This window comes from Ananas comosus, linkage group 16, assembly GCF_001540865.1.
Source record: "Ananas comosus cultivar F153 linkage group 16, ASM154086v1, whole genome shotgun sequence".
NCBI classification, from domain to species: domain Eukaryota; kingdom Viridiplantae; phylum Streptophyta; class Magnoliopsida; order Poales; family Bromeliaceae; genus Ananas; species Ananas comosus.
The window spans coordinates 8,671,705-8,686,960 of NC_033636.1; the positions used below are offsets into that span (position 1 = coordinate 8,671,705).

The window sequence follows — 15,256 nt, forward strand, 5'->3', positions numbered from 1 at the left end:
CTCATTTTTTTATTGATTTGTGAACAACTCCCATTAATCATCGACATCCCCCCTCGGAAGAAACATCAAAAACGCAAAAGGTAAAAACCTAAAACTGAAGGTCGCAAAATCGTCAGCTCCCCAGAATTTAAAGTATTATGGCAAATGAAAGTTACCAAAGGAGGATCAGAAGCGCATTGAAAATTTCCTTACAAGCACCACCAATGCGATAAGAGTGCCTTCGAAGAATATTAACATCGAGCCGAGTGACTTCGTCGACCTAACAAGTCACATGGCATTCGTCAGCTCCGATGTTATTGACGCCTACCAGCATATACTGATGGAGGCGGAAGGCCAGAGGTGCATATACTCCACGACTTTCCTTTATTAGACTATAGGTACTGCAATTGTAGCCGACATGTTTTTGAACGATTTGACCGAGAGGGAGATTAGTGAGGCGAAGTATTGGTTCATCCCGCTCTTCGACTTCGATCACTCTTCTCGTCCATTAAAAACGCTAAATACAACACTGAGTTTGAAAAAACGATAAGTATTTCCTTAATAGTTTAATATTGTGCCAGGATTACCTTGTTATATTCTAATTAGTGCAACGTTCTCTTATGTAGTGTGATTTTGTGAAAAAAATTTTGCAAAATAATCTTCCCGATTATTTTCGCCGCCGCGAGACCCGTTCCGTCAACTGGGAAAAAATAAATATGAAAGATATCCCGATGCAAGATCAGTCAAATGACTGCGCAATCTTCATTTTGGCATACGAAGAATACTTGCAGAAGCGGTGGAACGAACATGGACATCCCGTCGCTGATCTGCTTTGATGGAAATTGCACTAGAGCGAGCCGATGGATGCACTGTTAGCAGGACTGTTGCACCATTTTTTCTCGCGTTGCTCCTGGGCATTGCACTATTATCTCTGTTGCGGACCATGCAGTTTTTGGCTTTTAGCTTCAGATATTTTAAATTCTTAAAGTCGAACACCAAATAGCGGGGCTGGCGAATAGCGGGGCGAATGTGGCCCGGTTTCCAAAAAAGAGCGAGGCTAAAGCGCATGGGGCTGCATTTAATGCCCGCCAGGACCGTACGGCAGGGTATACGTATCTCAAAAAATATGCGGAAGGCATTTGTATACGAGGGGCATTTTGTTCAGGCGGCTGAAAATCCGATCCGAATCTACAAAAATGAAAATGTGGCCCACTTTTACAAAAGCGCAAAACTAGTGGATTTTTTATGCAAATTGGCCTACAAAGAATTTATGCAACATTTATGGGGGTTAAGCACAAGTATTTTATATCTTCTGCATCAAAAGCAATACAAGGGAAAGAAAATGAATTTTCCGCAAACTCAGGCGAGCAACAGCTTGTTATGCGAAGTCAAGCAAAAGATACAGCGACGACAGTCTCGGCGATGAGAAGCTGATCTTTACGTTGAAAAGGCTTTAGGATTCGCCGCTTTCTTTTCCGATGTCCACAAGCAATTCCTTGAGTTCGCCGTTCTGTCTCGAAAAGAAGAAAAAAGGTTTAATTCTCTTTACAAATGAAGTAGAAAATGAGAGGTGGAAACAAGAATCTACCTGATGCATGTTTAGAACAATATCAGATCCTCCTACGAACTCCCCCTTTATAAAAACCTGGGGAAAAGTCGGCCAGTTGCTGTTGCAAACAAAGACAAATTTAGCTGAGTTTCAAACAAGGTAGCATCGAGTAACGCTCCAATGAAACGAAAAAAGTAAATGTAGTACAAAAGCCTATACAAATAGCGTGAATTGAATTGCCAACACAAGGGTTTCAAGATTTTGTAGATAGCATACGCGCACTCATAATTTATCTTCAAGTTTACAATCATTAAATTATCAACACTATATAATATTTACTTACGAATAGGCTTTTACACCCTCTTTTAGCTCGGGATTTTCTAGAATATTCCTTGCACTTATAGGGACTCCTGCATGACATTGACAGACCACCAAATCTTTCACCTTCTTCGTTCAGACGAAACCGTTCAGCTACAAAAGAAAATTGAAATCCGCCAGATTTTGAACAGTACAAACATTACCATAGTGCTGCAAGACTTTCACAGCCAAAGCACTGAATCCACACTGCGGAGCATCTGGAACACCCTTCATGTATACCATCACTGGGTTTTCCTTAACATCCTAGAGCAAAAGAACATGATCAATCAAACATATAAAGAACCTAAATTTCCCTAAATCAAGTGTGAGGATAGATTCTTCGTCCATGGGATACATTGATTTATACAGACGGCTTATGACAAATAGGTGAAAGAGAGAAAAACCTGCTGAACAACATCATGCACGGAGATTCCCGAAATTCCAAGATTGCTGGCTGGTCGGAAATCTTCGTGTGTATCTGAATCTCCACCTGTCCTCGTTGAGTATTTCGCCCATCGCTGGAGTCCTAATCCCAATGCCACCTACTCACTCAAATATTGGGAGAACAAAACATGAGAAAGAAAACTGATCAGGGAATAATCATTGTTTGAACAGGAAAGTAATTAAGCCTTTTGAAAGAGAACTGAGTGGAAAATATTGTCTCGATTATCTGATAAGGTGGTGGCACATCCGGCCCTACAATCTTCTTTTATTTTACTCATTTACATAGTAAGAATAGTCTTGGGTTTAGGAAAGCTTATAATAGCAATCATAGGTATCATCTGCTCTTCTTCCATAACTTTTGTTGCAAGAAAAGGAGAGTATACATCAGCATATATAGAACCATAATTTTAGTTCAGGGCTCTTTTATGGTCTACAAGACTACCCATCAAGAGATTTGGCATCACTAGAATTAATGTAACTACAAATATAGTACTCAAGTAGACAGATTTTTTTTTTTTCAGTTTAGACATCTTATTAGGTTAAAATGAGAAAGAGAAACTATGGAAAAATAAGACACATGTGAGAGCTACAACTATATCGAGAGCAGCCACCGACCATATCTAGCGCAGTTGGTTAAAGACTTAATGTGACAACATTAGGATTTGAAATAATCCTATATATCCTATTATAGGGCTAAACCGCTTAGCCCGGTTATAGTATTTTGGGCCGAGGATTATTTTCAGCTAAGTTCATTTCTAAAAAAAAATGAACAAAAAAGGTAACTTGCTATTTTTCTCTCTCTCAAAAAAAAAAAAAAAAAAAGTTGTATCGAGAGCAGCCAACTTAACCGAAAGCTATTTTTCAAGGCTAGAGGCCTTCACTAGGGGAACATGATTCTCATGTAAATCGTATTACGTATCAATCTTATCTTGTTCGGAAGAGAAAAAGCTATCTTGATACTGAGTACATGAAATTGGCTTCAAATGCGACACCAATCCTCTACAAAATGGACATAAGATCATGCTCGAAGCAGAACTAAATAGAATGATTTCTCCTAGGAAGAGTTGCTTTTTCTAAATAAAACTCAGAATGGAACTAAAAGAAACACCATATGTGGTGAACCAATAATGCATTTACCTTCGTTTTTACCGTCGAATTGACGCTGTTAAAGGCTACGCTAGCCAACGATCTAGCCATACCTGTAACGAGGATACCCTCGAATCTTCAACTTGCAGCAACTAGAGGAGAAATCCTTCAATCAGAAATAGAATATGGATTGATAAAGCACACGAATTTTTGCTAAACCAGTATTACGCAACTGCTCAAAAATCAGAGTTCATATCCTTCGATCCATATATATTGCTCAAAAGAAGTAAAAAGCATATCAAAAGATAGTCGCTGGCGTATTCATAATCCAGCATGTAATCGATAAGCTGTAACAAGCAATGCACAAGCACATCAAAGAGGAAGCATCGCATCAACATTCACACAGATAATAAGAATGGTTTGATCAAACTAGTGTGCTCAGAAACCCTAGAGCACAAAGTCCCCAAATCGGTCATTGTAAAATGAGAAATAAGCTATTGAGGAAAACAAAATTCATTTATTATCCAATTTTTTTCTAAATAAAATGCGTAAAAAGGGAAACGAGAAGTCGAGAACAATGTATCAGGCACCTGAAACGAAGGTTGTAGAGAGAGAGAGAGAGAGAGAGAGAGAAGATGCAAACGATGAAAGAGGAAGGGGATGAATCGCTCCAACGGACGAGCTTAAGCTGTCGACAGCAACGTTAATGGGCCTGATGAGCTTTAATTGAGGCCCATTGGGGGGGGAAACAAAATAGAGCTCTAAGAGAGCCTGTTTATGATTGCTAGGCCTGGACGGGGGGATTCGAAATTTTCAGCTTCGTTCGGATGGAAAGCTAAAATAAGCTTTGAATTCTATAAGTTAGTGATGAAGAGGAGCCGTGCTCCAATTTGATTTCAGCTTTACCGCGGATTCTAATGCGTCTCATGTCTAGAATCTAGAGATTATACTGTATGATGTAATGTGTTGTTCATATTAGCACCCTACAATCTCATTACGATTCTCATTTGCAACGAAAGGACTGTTTCTTTTCTGTGGATCAAATGCTTTACTGGAGATGAATGTTGCTTGAAGCAAACTAATGAAAGACTTATTCCAGATTGTAGAATACGGGATAAGAACCATTAACGCGTCAAATTATTGCAAGAGTTACAATTTTCTCTATAGACTTTATTTCGTCTTCATTAATTACACTGTTAAGTTCGAACGAAGTAAATAAGAGCATGAGATGGCATAACCACTGCATTCCCTTGGCTCCGCAACACTTAACTACAAAGTATACGGACGTGTCTAGAGTGTAGGGTTTTTTCCTTTTTCCAAAAAAGAAAAGTTCGGAAGACTTTAGAGTGTGGGTACTGAAGAACAAAACTGCTCCCAAGAGAAGCAAGGTATCACGTTTGGTGAGGCCTCTGAAACCACACTAATGCAAACGCCACAGCAATGAATAATGAATTACTTCTACATGTCCCATACAATCAGCTGATTTCAAGCTCCAAAATAAGTAGGTAATACGCATTCCCCAGAATTTGAGAAGCTGAATTCAATTCTCAAGTGAAAAATAAAAAGAAAAAAAAATGTTAAAATAGATGAAAAAAAAAAAATCAAATAACAAGAGCCTCGTTGGCCCAGCAAAAGCAGGAAACGCTTTTCCAAGCTGGGCGGCCAATAAGCATTCACTGCACACAAACCGGCCAAACTATATGACAAAAGTGAAATTCAATCTGAATTCTAAATTGAACTGTTTTTTTTTCCTTTTTATTACAATTTTTTTTCCCCAACTTTCCCTTTCCCTCTCCCTCGGCCACCCTCTCCTGCCCAGCACCACATCCACAATCTCGTGTTCACACAATGATGAGGCGGCAACCGCCCTGTGTAGAAGCACATAACAAAAACAAGGAAATAAATAATTCATCGCTATGTAAAAAGCATGAAGACGATGGCTGCGAAAACTGCAGCTCACCGTGTCCCTGGATAAGAAGTGACTCATTGTCCCCAACCAGCTCGGCCCTCCGAAGGAGAACTGATACTGGCAACCGATCGAGGAAAATGCCTTTCTCACAACAGTGTCTCGTCCTCATCATCGGCTTCATCATGGGGCATCCTCCGCTGCCGCCTCCGTCTATGCTGGCCCTCTTCAGCTACTCCATCATTGTCTGCATTATCTTCGACGGCATTAGAAACATTACTGCTCACTCCTCCATTCGTGTCCGCCTCATTGAAGGCCTCCCCCCAGAGAAACACTCGCCTTCCTCGGCGATTCACAGTCCTCAAATTCCTTGGGGAGCTTCTCCTGTATCTTAAAGTCGGCTGCATGTTGTCTGTACCTCCTTGCTGGCTAACCTGTACAACTAAAAACAAGGTGAAGGAGGGAAATGCGAAAACCCGGCCTCCGAAATCCTCTCGCTCGCTGTTTGCGCCAAACAACTCTTCATCCGCGCTGGTATCCGACCGGAACATGCTGAACAGATCCCCGAGATCCCGTTGCTGCTCTATCCTCCGCCAGTCCCGCTGCCGCTCAGGGTCTACCTCCGAAGGCCGCCCAGACGGATGGTCCTTCCTTGCGTGCTTTCTTAATTCTGCATACGTCCCCGAGAAGGCACAAGACTCCATAGAGCAGCTACGGTTCTTGGTATTCATATACCGCCGAGCGGGTTCCAACACCATCCAACTGTTGACAAGCCCCCGGCATAAAGGGCACGAGAGTTTGTTTTGAAGCGAGTCCTCGGCATTCCCTTCAGAGGTTTTGGATCCTGAGAAGGCCTTCTTGTACTGATCGAGGCAATTGGAATGCCGGTAGCTCGTGTCGCACATGAATGGTCGGCAGCCTTTGTCATGGGAAGAGCAGAGAAGTAGTACCGCGTTATGAGGGTGCTCCATACAAACAGGGCAGCGGACGTCCTCCCATTCTTTAGTGTCAGTGGATATAAGAGCATGTTCGGGTGGCTCCTGTGAATGTGAAGAATCACTTCTTCTGGTAGATGAACTACAAGGGTAGGGAGAAGCACGAGAATGCCGTTCAAAGGATGCAGAACGAGTTCCCCTGTCCTTAGGCATATTACTACTTGATAGACCAAGAACTAATGAACAAATTTCTTGACAAAGCAACACTTTTTATACAGCACAGAGGAAGAAATTCGAATAGGAACTAGAGCTTCAAGGTCTGAAATCAAACAAGATAAAACAAATCAATGCAACCCAAGATACGTTTCCTGATTAAGCAGTTAGTTTTCAGTTAATTATAAAGCAAAAGAAACCAGAAAAAGAATGAATATATAAAAGTTTTCATTTTCATCACTCAGCAATCAGAATACATCAATAAAGAATACAATAACAGAACCTACTTTCTAAACATGAATAACACATAATTAATCTATTAAAATGCAAGAGTGAATGCACAACTATGCGCTCAACCAATATTTGGCTAATTTCAAAGAAAACATCCCAATAAGCTGCTATATAACAAGATTACACAACTGCTAAGATTCAACAACAAAGTATACACAAAAATTTCACCTTAACATATATTACATATAATATACGCTGATGTGGCTATTCAAATAAAACTTGTTTTACAACTCATATTAAAGAAACCACACCGTCATCGTATGAATCTCTGGTTACCGTATACATTAGCGTCCAATAATGTTCCTTAAAAAGCAACTCACGAAGACAATAATAGCTAACAACCGCATCCATGACCCTCAATTCTCGCAATGATTATTGACATACTCAACATCTACACCAAGAAATTGATCTAACAACACCAGCATCCGCACAAGAGCGACACAAACCCTAATCACACAATAGAACCTCCCACTCCATAACACCAAATCGAGATGAACAAAGACCAAAAAGCGACGCCTATATACACAGAGACTACACGCGAGAGCCGAATCAACGCCAAAAAGAGAGGGAAGAAAAAAAAAAAGAAAAGAAGAGGGATTCGAATTCACGATGGAGATTATTACCGATCGGGGTTTTCCAAAGATCTGCGAGAAGTGGATTCGATCGATCGAAGCAAATAGCGAGCGCGTGGGGGGAAGAGAGAGAGTCCTCGGAGTCGGCTGAGGAGAGAGAGAGAAAGAGGAGGAGGAGGAAGAAGCCCTAATTTTTCGACGAAAAGGGGGGGAGGGGAAGAAACGCGATATGCGGAGGAGGTGGGGCGCCTTTTATCGGAGAGGCGTGGATGACGTGGCAGCTGACGTGGGCGGCTAGGGTTCTCTCGAGGTCAAAACGGCGCCTACCGTCGGTAGAAGGTGCCTTTTTTTTTTCTTTCTCACGAGAATTTCTCCGATGCACCGGGTGTACGAGTATATTTTTACAATCTCATACACCGCTCTCCAAAATATCACTATAAAAATAAATATATTTTATAATATTTCAAAAAATTATTAAATATAATTTTTTATAAACAGGGTAATGATTATTTCTAAATCTAAGGGCATGTTTGGTTCGCTTATTTTTTACCTTGGAGTCGGAATAGGAATGAATGAATTCATTTGTGGGTGTTTGGTACTCGGGAGTCCTATTCTGATTCCGATTTCCGAGTGGAATGGAAATTTCCTAATCAGTTGAATCCGGACGAAATAGATATTTATTCGGATTAAATTTATTTTTTCAACTTTTTTTAATTAAAATATGAGTTTAAATTTAGAAATTAAATTTATATTTTTAAATTTTAATTTGAATTTGAATTAAAAATTAAAATTTAATCATGTATTTTGAATCTAACTTATAAATTTGAATTTAAATTAAATTTTAATTTATATAAAGTTTTATTCAAATTTTATTTAAAACTTAAATTAAATTTATAAATTCAAATTAAAATTTAAATTGTAATTTTAAGTTTGAATTTGAATAAATCAAAATTTAGTTTNAACAGGATAATAATTATTTTTAAAATTTAAATTATAATTTTAAGTTTGAATTTGAATAAATCGAAATAATCATTACCCAATAGTGTAATTTATGTTTTTGTTGAGAAAACTTTAATAAGACTATATTATAAGTTGCATGACAATTGTAGGCAATAATGCAATATTTATATATATATTATTTTTTTTTTTGGGTTAATTGGAACAGAGGAAGGTGGGCCGTTCACATCGTGTGGGCCCCGGAGAATCAACGGCTCACGATGCGTCGTACGAGTTGGGACCGCGGATTTATGATTGTGCTGAGGGGGGAGTTTTGTATCTTTTGTTTTGGTGGAAGCCACAACTTCAGAGGTCTACAGCTATTGCTATTTTCACACCCTTTTTATAGATTTCTGTGAGTTTTATTATTAATTCTTTTGAAATTAAAACTATTTTAGTTTTAATTAATCTTACAAAATATATTTTAGAATTAGTTAAATTTGATGGCAATTCTATAGAATATTCTCGACTGTTTTTCTGGTGAAACTGTAAAAAACATATCGTAATCGATTCATTACATTCTAAAAATTTGTCTCGTTATGTTATTTATTTTGCATATGAAAAAATATATAAAATGGATACATCTATAGATCGAAATTGAAATAACTGCTTTTATATGTAGTAAGGCTTCGTTTGAGATTGAAAGAGCGACGATAGAAAAATATCATGTTTGTTTCCGTACGTAATATTGCGTTTTGCATATCGCACTGAGTCGATTACGATATATTTTCTCCGGTCCCATCAAAGAACGCAGAAGCATATCCCTGTATGCTTTTTCCTCAACTCTATTTTATCTAATAGCGTTAGATAGATCTCAATATCAAACTAAGTCTAAGTATGAATATGAATATGGACATAGATATAAAATTATTCCAATTTTATTACGGATCTAAAACGGGTTCGAGCCTAAGCTTGTTGAACCAGTTTGGCCCGTCCCGAGCTGAACCCGAGCTCGAACCGGATTCGACCCGGCCCATCTCTTCACAACCCAACTCGAGGGGCCAATTCTCTCTCTCTCTCTCTCTCTCTCTCCTCTTAAATCTCCGACGCGCTAAAAACCCTACACCTCCTCCTCGCGCCTCTTCCCGCTCCGTCGCCCCCACCCCCGCCGTCGCCGCCGCAAACCCTAGCCGCCGCACCAAACCCCTGCTTGTGTTCGATCCTCGTCGCCGCACTCGAACCATGGGCGGAGAGAAGAGCCCCTCTCTCCTCTCGTCCTTTACATCCGATGGAGATCGCTTCGCCGTTCTATCCCCCGATGGAACCATCAGAGTGCGATTCTTATCTGATTTTTCGCTATTTTTCAAGCTATTTCATGCCAACAACATCTACTTTTCTCTAAAGCAGCTTCTTTTCCGTGGGCCGTTTCGCCCTGCTGTAGTGTGTAGTAATGTTGGATTAAGTGTTTTTGAATTAGTGCTTTTAGAAGTAGCACTACATGGAAGTTCCTCTTTGACCTTGGCTATATGATTAAAGTACTTGAAAATGTACAATTTACGAGGAAATTTAATAGTGCTGTTGTTGGAGTAACTCTTTGAGCTAATTTATATCCCATGTTCAGATATTGGATACCCTATCGGGAACAGTCGTTGCAGAATGGAGGGACCTATATGTGGATTCGACTATTTCGTATTCTTGCATTTCATGTGGTTACATTGGAAAGAAGGTAAAAGTTTTGCTTAGTTAGTTGCTGTTTATGGACTAATTTAATTATAGCATGGATTAACATGAATTGATTTTTCGAATTTATATGCTTATTTCCAGCGCAAGAGAGATCAGAAAACTTTCTTACTTGCTATCGGTACAGAAACTGGTGATGTTTTGGCTGTAGATATTCTGACTAATCAGAAAAGATGGGTAAACAGCGAGTGCCACTCTGGGTATGTTCTACCAGTCTTTGTGGGAGATTTGTTGATTATGACTATGTTATTTAAAGCTAGGACTGTTTTATGTTAGCGAAGAATCGTCAAAATTATGGGAGAAATCAAGATTGTTGAACCCTGTTATCTTGGGAGAAATCAAGATTATTGAACCCTGTTATCTTGTTTGTGGATTATATTTGAAATCCATTAAAATTTAAGAATTGTATGTTGTTTATGAATATTTGATGTTGCCAAATTGAGTCATCAAAGGAAGGTACTTTCTTCCTTATATTTGATGCAGTACAATTTCCATCTTTAATTTGTAAAAAGACTCCCCTATTGTTGTTTGGAAACTTGTATATGTATGTACTCCTCAACCTTGTAAACTTTGAGAGAGGGAAGCCACCTGTATACTTTTTCACGTTTTACATGTAGTCACGAGCCCGCTTGATCTAAACATTTTGAAACTAACTTTGTAGGGTGATTATCGGGGAAATGTTACTTAAAAATTCTTCTAGCTAAATAGAATTATGTCCAACATGCTAGCTGACCGTTTCTAGATTGCTTTAGTACTTAATTTGTTATGCTGATGAAGATATCTTACTTTATGTTTCTCTGTCCATTTTTTATTTCTCTATTAAATTTGTCCTCCTGTACACACAACGTGATATTGTTCTTATTTCCTTAGTGGGGTTGCTGCTCTTTGTTTCACCAAAAAAGGCCGTATTCTTTATTCTGCTGGGACTGATGGCATGGTGTATGAACTGAATTCTGATACGGGAGAAAACATTGGGCAATTCAACGCTTCAAAGAGGTCAATTACTTCCCTAACCCTTTCAAGAGGTGAGTGCAACTTTAGATATAACCTTCTTAATTTGGGTACCATGTTTTACTTCCAGAAATACTATGCAAATTGCTATATTTCCTTTCCTATAAGTCGAAAGTACACTATATCAGATAATGGCTGTGATAATAGGTGGAAATCAATGGCTCAGTGAATAGCCTTCATTTACTATTAATTATTTGACTTCTTCATGCTGGCAGAACTAAGTATCTTCAAACATCACTAGAATCAATTAGGAAACAATTCAATCTATTGGATTAGATCCTTTTTGAGTTGACTTTGATGTATTCTGCATATAGTTAAAGTACTCTCCTTTGCATATAAAAGTCTCATGCACTGGTCGGAGTGGTAAAAATCTAATTTAGGATCTATTTTAAACTGGGAGTTTCGCACTATAATTACTTTATGTAATTGCTATACTACAATCACCTTGATCCTCTAAAATTAGCTGCTTGTGCTTTGAACATTAGATGAGAAAGTCATGGCTGTAGCTAGCAATAAAACACGGCTGTTCAGCTGGGAGGACAAAAAGGAGCTTTTGAAGATTCCTTCTGATTATGTACGCTAATATCACTTTGCACCTTCTGGAGTCTCTTTTCCTCTTAATTTATTTACTTTTCATAGTCATATTTTCTTCTAATTATAATGCTGTGTTGAGGTTGTTGTGTTGACAGGGTACTGTTCAATACATAGCTGTATCAGATGATGGGGATGTTGCTGTTTCATCTGTGACTGGACACAAACAACTTCAAATGTGGTCTTTTGATCATGAAAATGAAAGGAGTACAGCTGAGTTTGCCCTTTCCATGCAAAGTATACCAATTATGTTGGAATGTAGAGGTTCTAAGAAGACAGATAGCTTATACGTTCTCTCAGTTTCAGAAAAAGGCATTGCTTATGTGTGGCATTTGAAAAGCATGTCTCGAGATGGAGTTCTGCGAACTAAAATCCTGGTTAAATCAAAAAAACCAATACTGGATGAAGGAAAAGGTGGCAAAAAAGATCGCGTGCCTATAGTTTCTGCTATGTTGTGTTATGCAGAGGAAGATGCACAAGCTTCAGTCCTTGTTGCCTTTGGTTCGCTTGATAATTTGCAGTTCAGATTTGTTGAGGTGAATGATAGTGGCAAAGATATCTACTTGACGGCTGATAATGAAATGTCAGTTGATAAAACACTGAGGACACATACAGATTCTAATGCAGAAGGTTTGTTGTATTTGTACTTATAATCTTTTATTCACATTCCAGTTTTCGGCTTCTCTTTTGTTTGGTGGCTGATCTTTTGTTTTATAGAGCTTGCAAATTCCTCTCACCTCTAAGCACTTTCTTTGATGGCATATTTGCTACGCTTGAGCCAAGATGCCATTTTTGTACATTCCTAACTGTTGAATCTCAGTTTTTGGAGAATAATTTCTCTCTTGTGGGCTTTAACTCCCGGACTGGGAAATAATTACTGATTTTTGTGATTCGCAACTTTTTTTGCAAGTATATAGTGTTATGAAGAATGAAGAAGGAAAAAAGGGGTGGGCACAACTATTAAGGATGGCATGCTTATATTTGCCAAGACAAGGATATTCAAAGCTGCTGAATAAAGCGGCGCGTTATGTTTTTAATTAAAGACCATTTAGTAGCTATGACAATCCGCTTAAATTTGTTGTTTCTGTTGCAACAGAAATTGATGGCGATATCAAAAGTTCTAATTTAGGAGAGACAACTACTCCAAGCCAGAGAAAAAGAGCAAAGAAGCGAATGACACCAGATTCAGACACTGCAAATGAAGGTTCTTTGTCAACTGGGTAAAGAGTGTGCATTCTGCTCCCTTTTCTGTTGATAGGTAATTAATTTCAAACCATTTTGTAGAGGCAGTTCGTGAACCAGTGGCTGAATTTGATCTCGATGAGCCAACTATGGCTGAGAAACTAGCTAGCCTTGACTTGCAAAATGGTGAGAACGAAAAGAGTGATGTGGAAAAAGCATCATCTCCAACTATCAAGCCTCCTAGTGCAGATTCGGTGCATGTTTTGCTGAAACAAGCACTACATGCTGATGATCATTCGTTATTATTGGACTGTTTGTACACTAGGGATGAAAAGGTATGGCCCATTGCCTTTTACTCACTTGACGTTGTTACGATACTTTTCTCTGCTGCATTAGTTTGTCAAAACTTTCATCTTATCATAACTTGCTTATTATTATGTTACTTTATAACAGGTCATTGCAAATTCTATATCACTTTTGACTCCAGCAGATGTTCTCAAGCTTTTAAAATCCATTATGTTAATGATCCAATCAAGGTAATTAATTATGTACTCATAAATTTGTCTTAAGATCATGCACAAGATAGATCTATTTAAAGCATTCTTTTTCTTTTTTCTTTTTTCTTTTTTCTTTAAGGGGCGGGTTGGGGGGCGTGGGGTTGCAGTTGAACCTATTCTGATATCTGATTTATATTTCTATTGTAATAGGGGTGCAGTATTAATCTGTGTAATTCCATGGCTAAGGAGTTTGCTTGGTCAACATGCAAGCAGTATAGCATCCCAAGACTCATCTCTACAACTCCTCAACTCTTTGTATCAGGTTAGCATTATTTTCTTTAAGGCACTTTCTATTGACGGACTTTGTAGTCATGCGAGATAGTTTTAAAAAAGTTAAGTGCCTAGTCTCAAATCTCATAATCTATGAACTCTGCAACAAATGATCTGTATAATGAGATCACATATGTTATGTTTGCGGTAATGCCCTCTCTGAGAGCTAATAAGCTGCAGCAAACTTGTAAAGTTGACACTCTACATGTGCATGCACAGGCAAAATATCATATTAACACATGATGCAGCATTGAGAAAGTGCGCCTCACTATTAACATGTGTACATATTTATGTGCTAAGCCGAAATGCTTCTCTTATTGTGTATATGCTATAACATGGTACATGACCATAAAACCTAGCAAAAAGATGCACTGAAATTTTTAGTCTGTTTTAAAGTTAAATTGTTTGCGGAAGTTGGCACCTTCTTTGATTTCGATAATACAATATTAATTGTTATTAATTTTCTTCTGTAGCTTATTGATTCGAGGATCTCAACATTTGGATCGGCTCTCCAACTTTCTACATGTCTAGATTACCTTTTCGTTGGGGTAAGATTTTTCCCCCCTCCTCTTTTGGCCCTTAATATGAAGAATGTGTTACTCCTTGGCTTTTGGAACAGCTTTGCTATCCCGAGAAACAACAACGAAAATTCTTGGCAAAAAAAATAAATGAAAATCTACAGCTTTTAAAGGCTGACAACTTGAATGAGCTTTTGGGATGCCAAATGCGAAAGTTCCGAAATGAAACTTACGCTTCCGTTGTCACAACTGGATATTAAGGGGATTTTAGTCTTTAAAAAAGCAAAAATATTTTGTTATTACTTCTTCAAAGTTCGAACTGTACTTAGACAGTACTTCTGCAAAAGTTTTAGCCAGGCCAAATTAGTCTTAAGTGTTAATATACTATTCATTCTATCCATATGCTTCTTCATAGATCTGTGACGACGAAGCTGATGATGAAGCAACCACCCTGCCCATAATTTATGAGGACAAGGACAGTGAAGAGGAGGAAGGAGAAGAATCTGAAGACGGAGATGCAATGGAAACTGATGATAATGAAGAGTTGGGAGACGTGATTGATGCTCCACATTATTCTGATGGAAGTGAGGTCATGAGTGATTGATGCAATTAACTCACAATGGTGCATAGTCGGGAGCTTGTCGTGTTATTTAGATTATGAGCTTCAGTTCTTTTACCAGGAAAACTGGGAAAAAGAACGTAAATTTTGGTACTAGCTACATAAATGGATGTTCTTTAAATTATATCTTCAGAAGCCTATATGTTGTAATTTGTTTATTGAAGAAGGTGGTGCTTTTGTTCTATTTTATTTTTTATTCGAAATGAATGAGTTGATTGGAGCGGCAGTAGTTGTCAGCTTAATAAGTTTTAACCCGAATCTCTACCTACTGGTAGAATATGAATGGTTGGTTAGGAGTTTGGGCACGTTATTTATTTATTTATTCTCACAGTGTGTTGCTACAGCATAGTTTGAAAATTGAGTTCTCCAGACACATCCACATCTACATGGTCTTCCTCAGACAACTTTAAAATAGTTTGACGTTCTACACTTTCGACGCTGAAATTCGCCGGGAACATAGCATCTGTTATAAATGAAGCTGTGAAATAACCTTCACATAT

At 38.4% G+C, this 15,256-nt stretch overlaps 3 protein-coding genes across 5 annotated transcripts; 1 reads left to right on the top strand and 2 right to left on the bottom strand.

The window, feature by feature from the left end:
* Positions 1,193-4,121, bottom strand: LOC109721872 (monothiol glutaredoxin-S4, mitochondrial-like). 2 transcript variants are annotated; one of them, XM_020249674.1, is made up of 7 exons: positions 4,006-4,121; positions 3,467-3,567; positions 2,290-2,427; positions 2,050-2,149; positions 1,872-1,938; positions 1,568-1,646; positions 1,193-1,489 (listed from the first exon to the last, which is right to left on the bottom strand). In XM_020249674.1, exons 2-7 carry the CDS (start codon positions 3,524-3,526, stop codon positions 1,433-1,435), a joined length of 501 nt encoding a protein of 166 aa, XP_020105263.1. In that variant the 5' UTR covers positions 3,527-3,567; positions 4,006-4,121; the 3' UTR covers positions 1,193-1,432. The 2 variants fall into 2 exon arrangements, with proteins under 2 accessions (XP_020105263.1, XP_020105264.1); XM_020249675.1 differs by having other exon boundaries at positions 3,467-3,581; positions 4,006-4,071.
* On the bottom strand, positions 4,941-7,565 carry LOC109722421. Its single transcript, XM_020250482.1, has 2 exons — positions 7,384-7,565; positions 4,941-6,575 (listed from the first exon to the last, which is right to left on the bottom strand). The coding sequence occupies exon 2, from the start codon at positions 6,467-6,469 to the stop codon at positions 5,471-5,473; it is 999 nt and encodes a 332-aa protein (XP_020106071.1). The 5' UTR covers positions 6,470-6,575; positions 7,384-7,565; the 3' UTR covers positions 4,941-5,470.
* LOC109722446 (WD repeat-containing protein 43) lies at positions 9,342-14,996 on the top strand. Of its 2 annotated transcripts, none has more exons than XM_020250514.1 (12): positions 9,342-9,600; positions 9,890-9,994; positions 10,093-10,208; positions 10,879-11,033; positions 11,505-11,593; positions 11,709-12,240; positions 12,707-12,814; positions 12,901-13,127; positions 13,246-13,328; positions 13,500-13,611; positions 14,093-14,167; positions 14,553-14,996. In XM_020250514.1, exons 1-12 carry the CDS (start codon positions 9,511-9,513, stop codon positions 14,739-14,741), a joined length of 1,881 nt encoding a protein of 626 aa, XP_020106103.1. In that variant the 5' UTR covers positions 9,342-9,510; the 3' UTR covers positions 14,742-14,996. The 2 variants fall into 2 exon arrangements, with proteins under 2 accessions (XP_020106103.1, XP_020106102.1); XM_020250513.1 differs by having other exon boundaries at positions 9,343-9,600; positions 12,895-13,127.

Excerpts from the sequence above, each read along its gene's own strand:
- LOC109721872 (XM_020249674.1), bottom strand. The coding sequence starts at position 3,526 with ATGGCTAGATCGTTGGCTAGCGTAGCCTTTAACAGCGTCAATTCGACG. Across the intron at positions 1,939-2,049 it reads GAAAGTCTTGCAGCACTATG|GAGTCCCTATAAGTGCAAGG; the intron begins GTAATGTTTGTA and ends AATGTCATGCAG. Across the intron at positions 1,490-1,567 it reads TTGTTCTAAACATGCATCAG|AACGGCGAACTCAAGGAATT; the intron begins GTAGATTCTTGT and ends TTTTCGAGACAG.
- LOC109722421 (XM_020250482.1), bottom strand. The coding sequence starts at position 6,469 with ATGCCTAAGGACAGGGGAACTCGTTCTGCATCCTTTGAACGGCATTCT.
- LOC109722446 (XM_020250513.1), top strand. The coding sequence starts at position 9,511 with ATGGGCGGAGAGAAGAGCCCCTCTCTCCTCTCGTCCTTTACATCCGAT. Across the intron at positions 12,241-12,706 it reads TACAGATTCTAATGCAGAAG|AAATTGATGGCGATATCAAA; the intron begins GTTTGTTGTATT and ends CTGTTGCAACAG. Across the intron at positions 13,612-14,092 it reads TCCTCAACTCTTTGTATCAG|CTTATTGATTCGAGGATCTC; the intron begins GTTAGCATTATT and ends TTTCTTCTGTAG.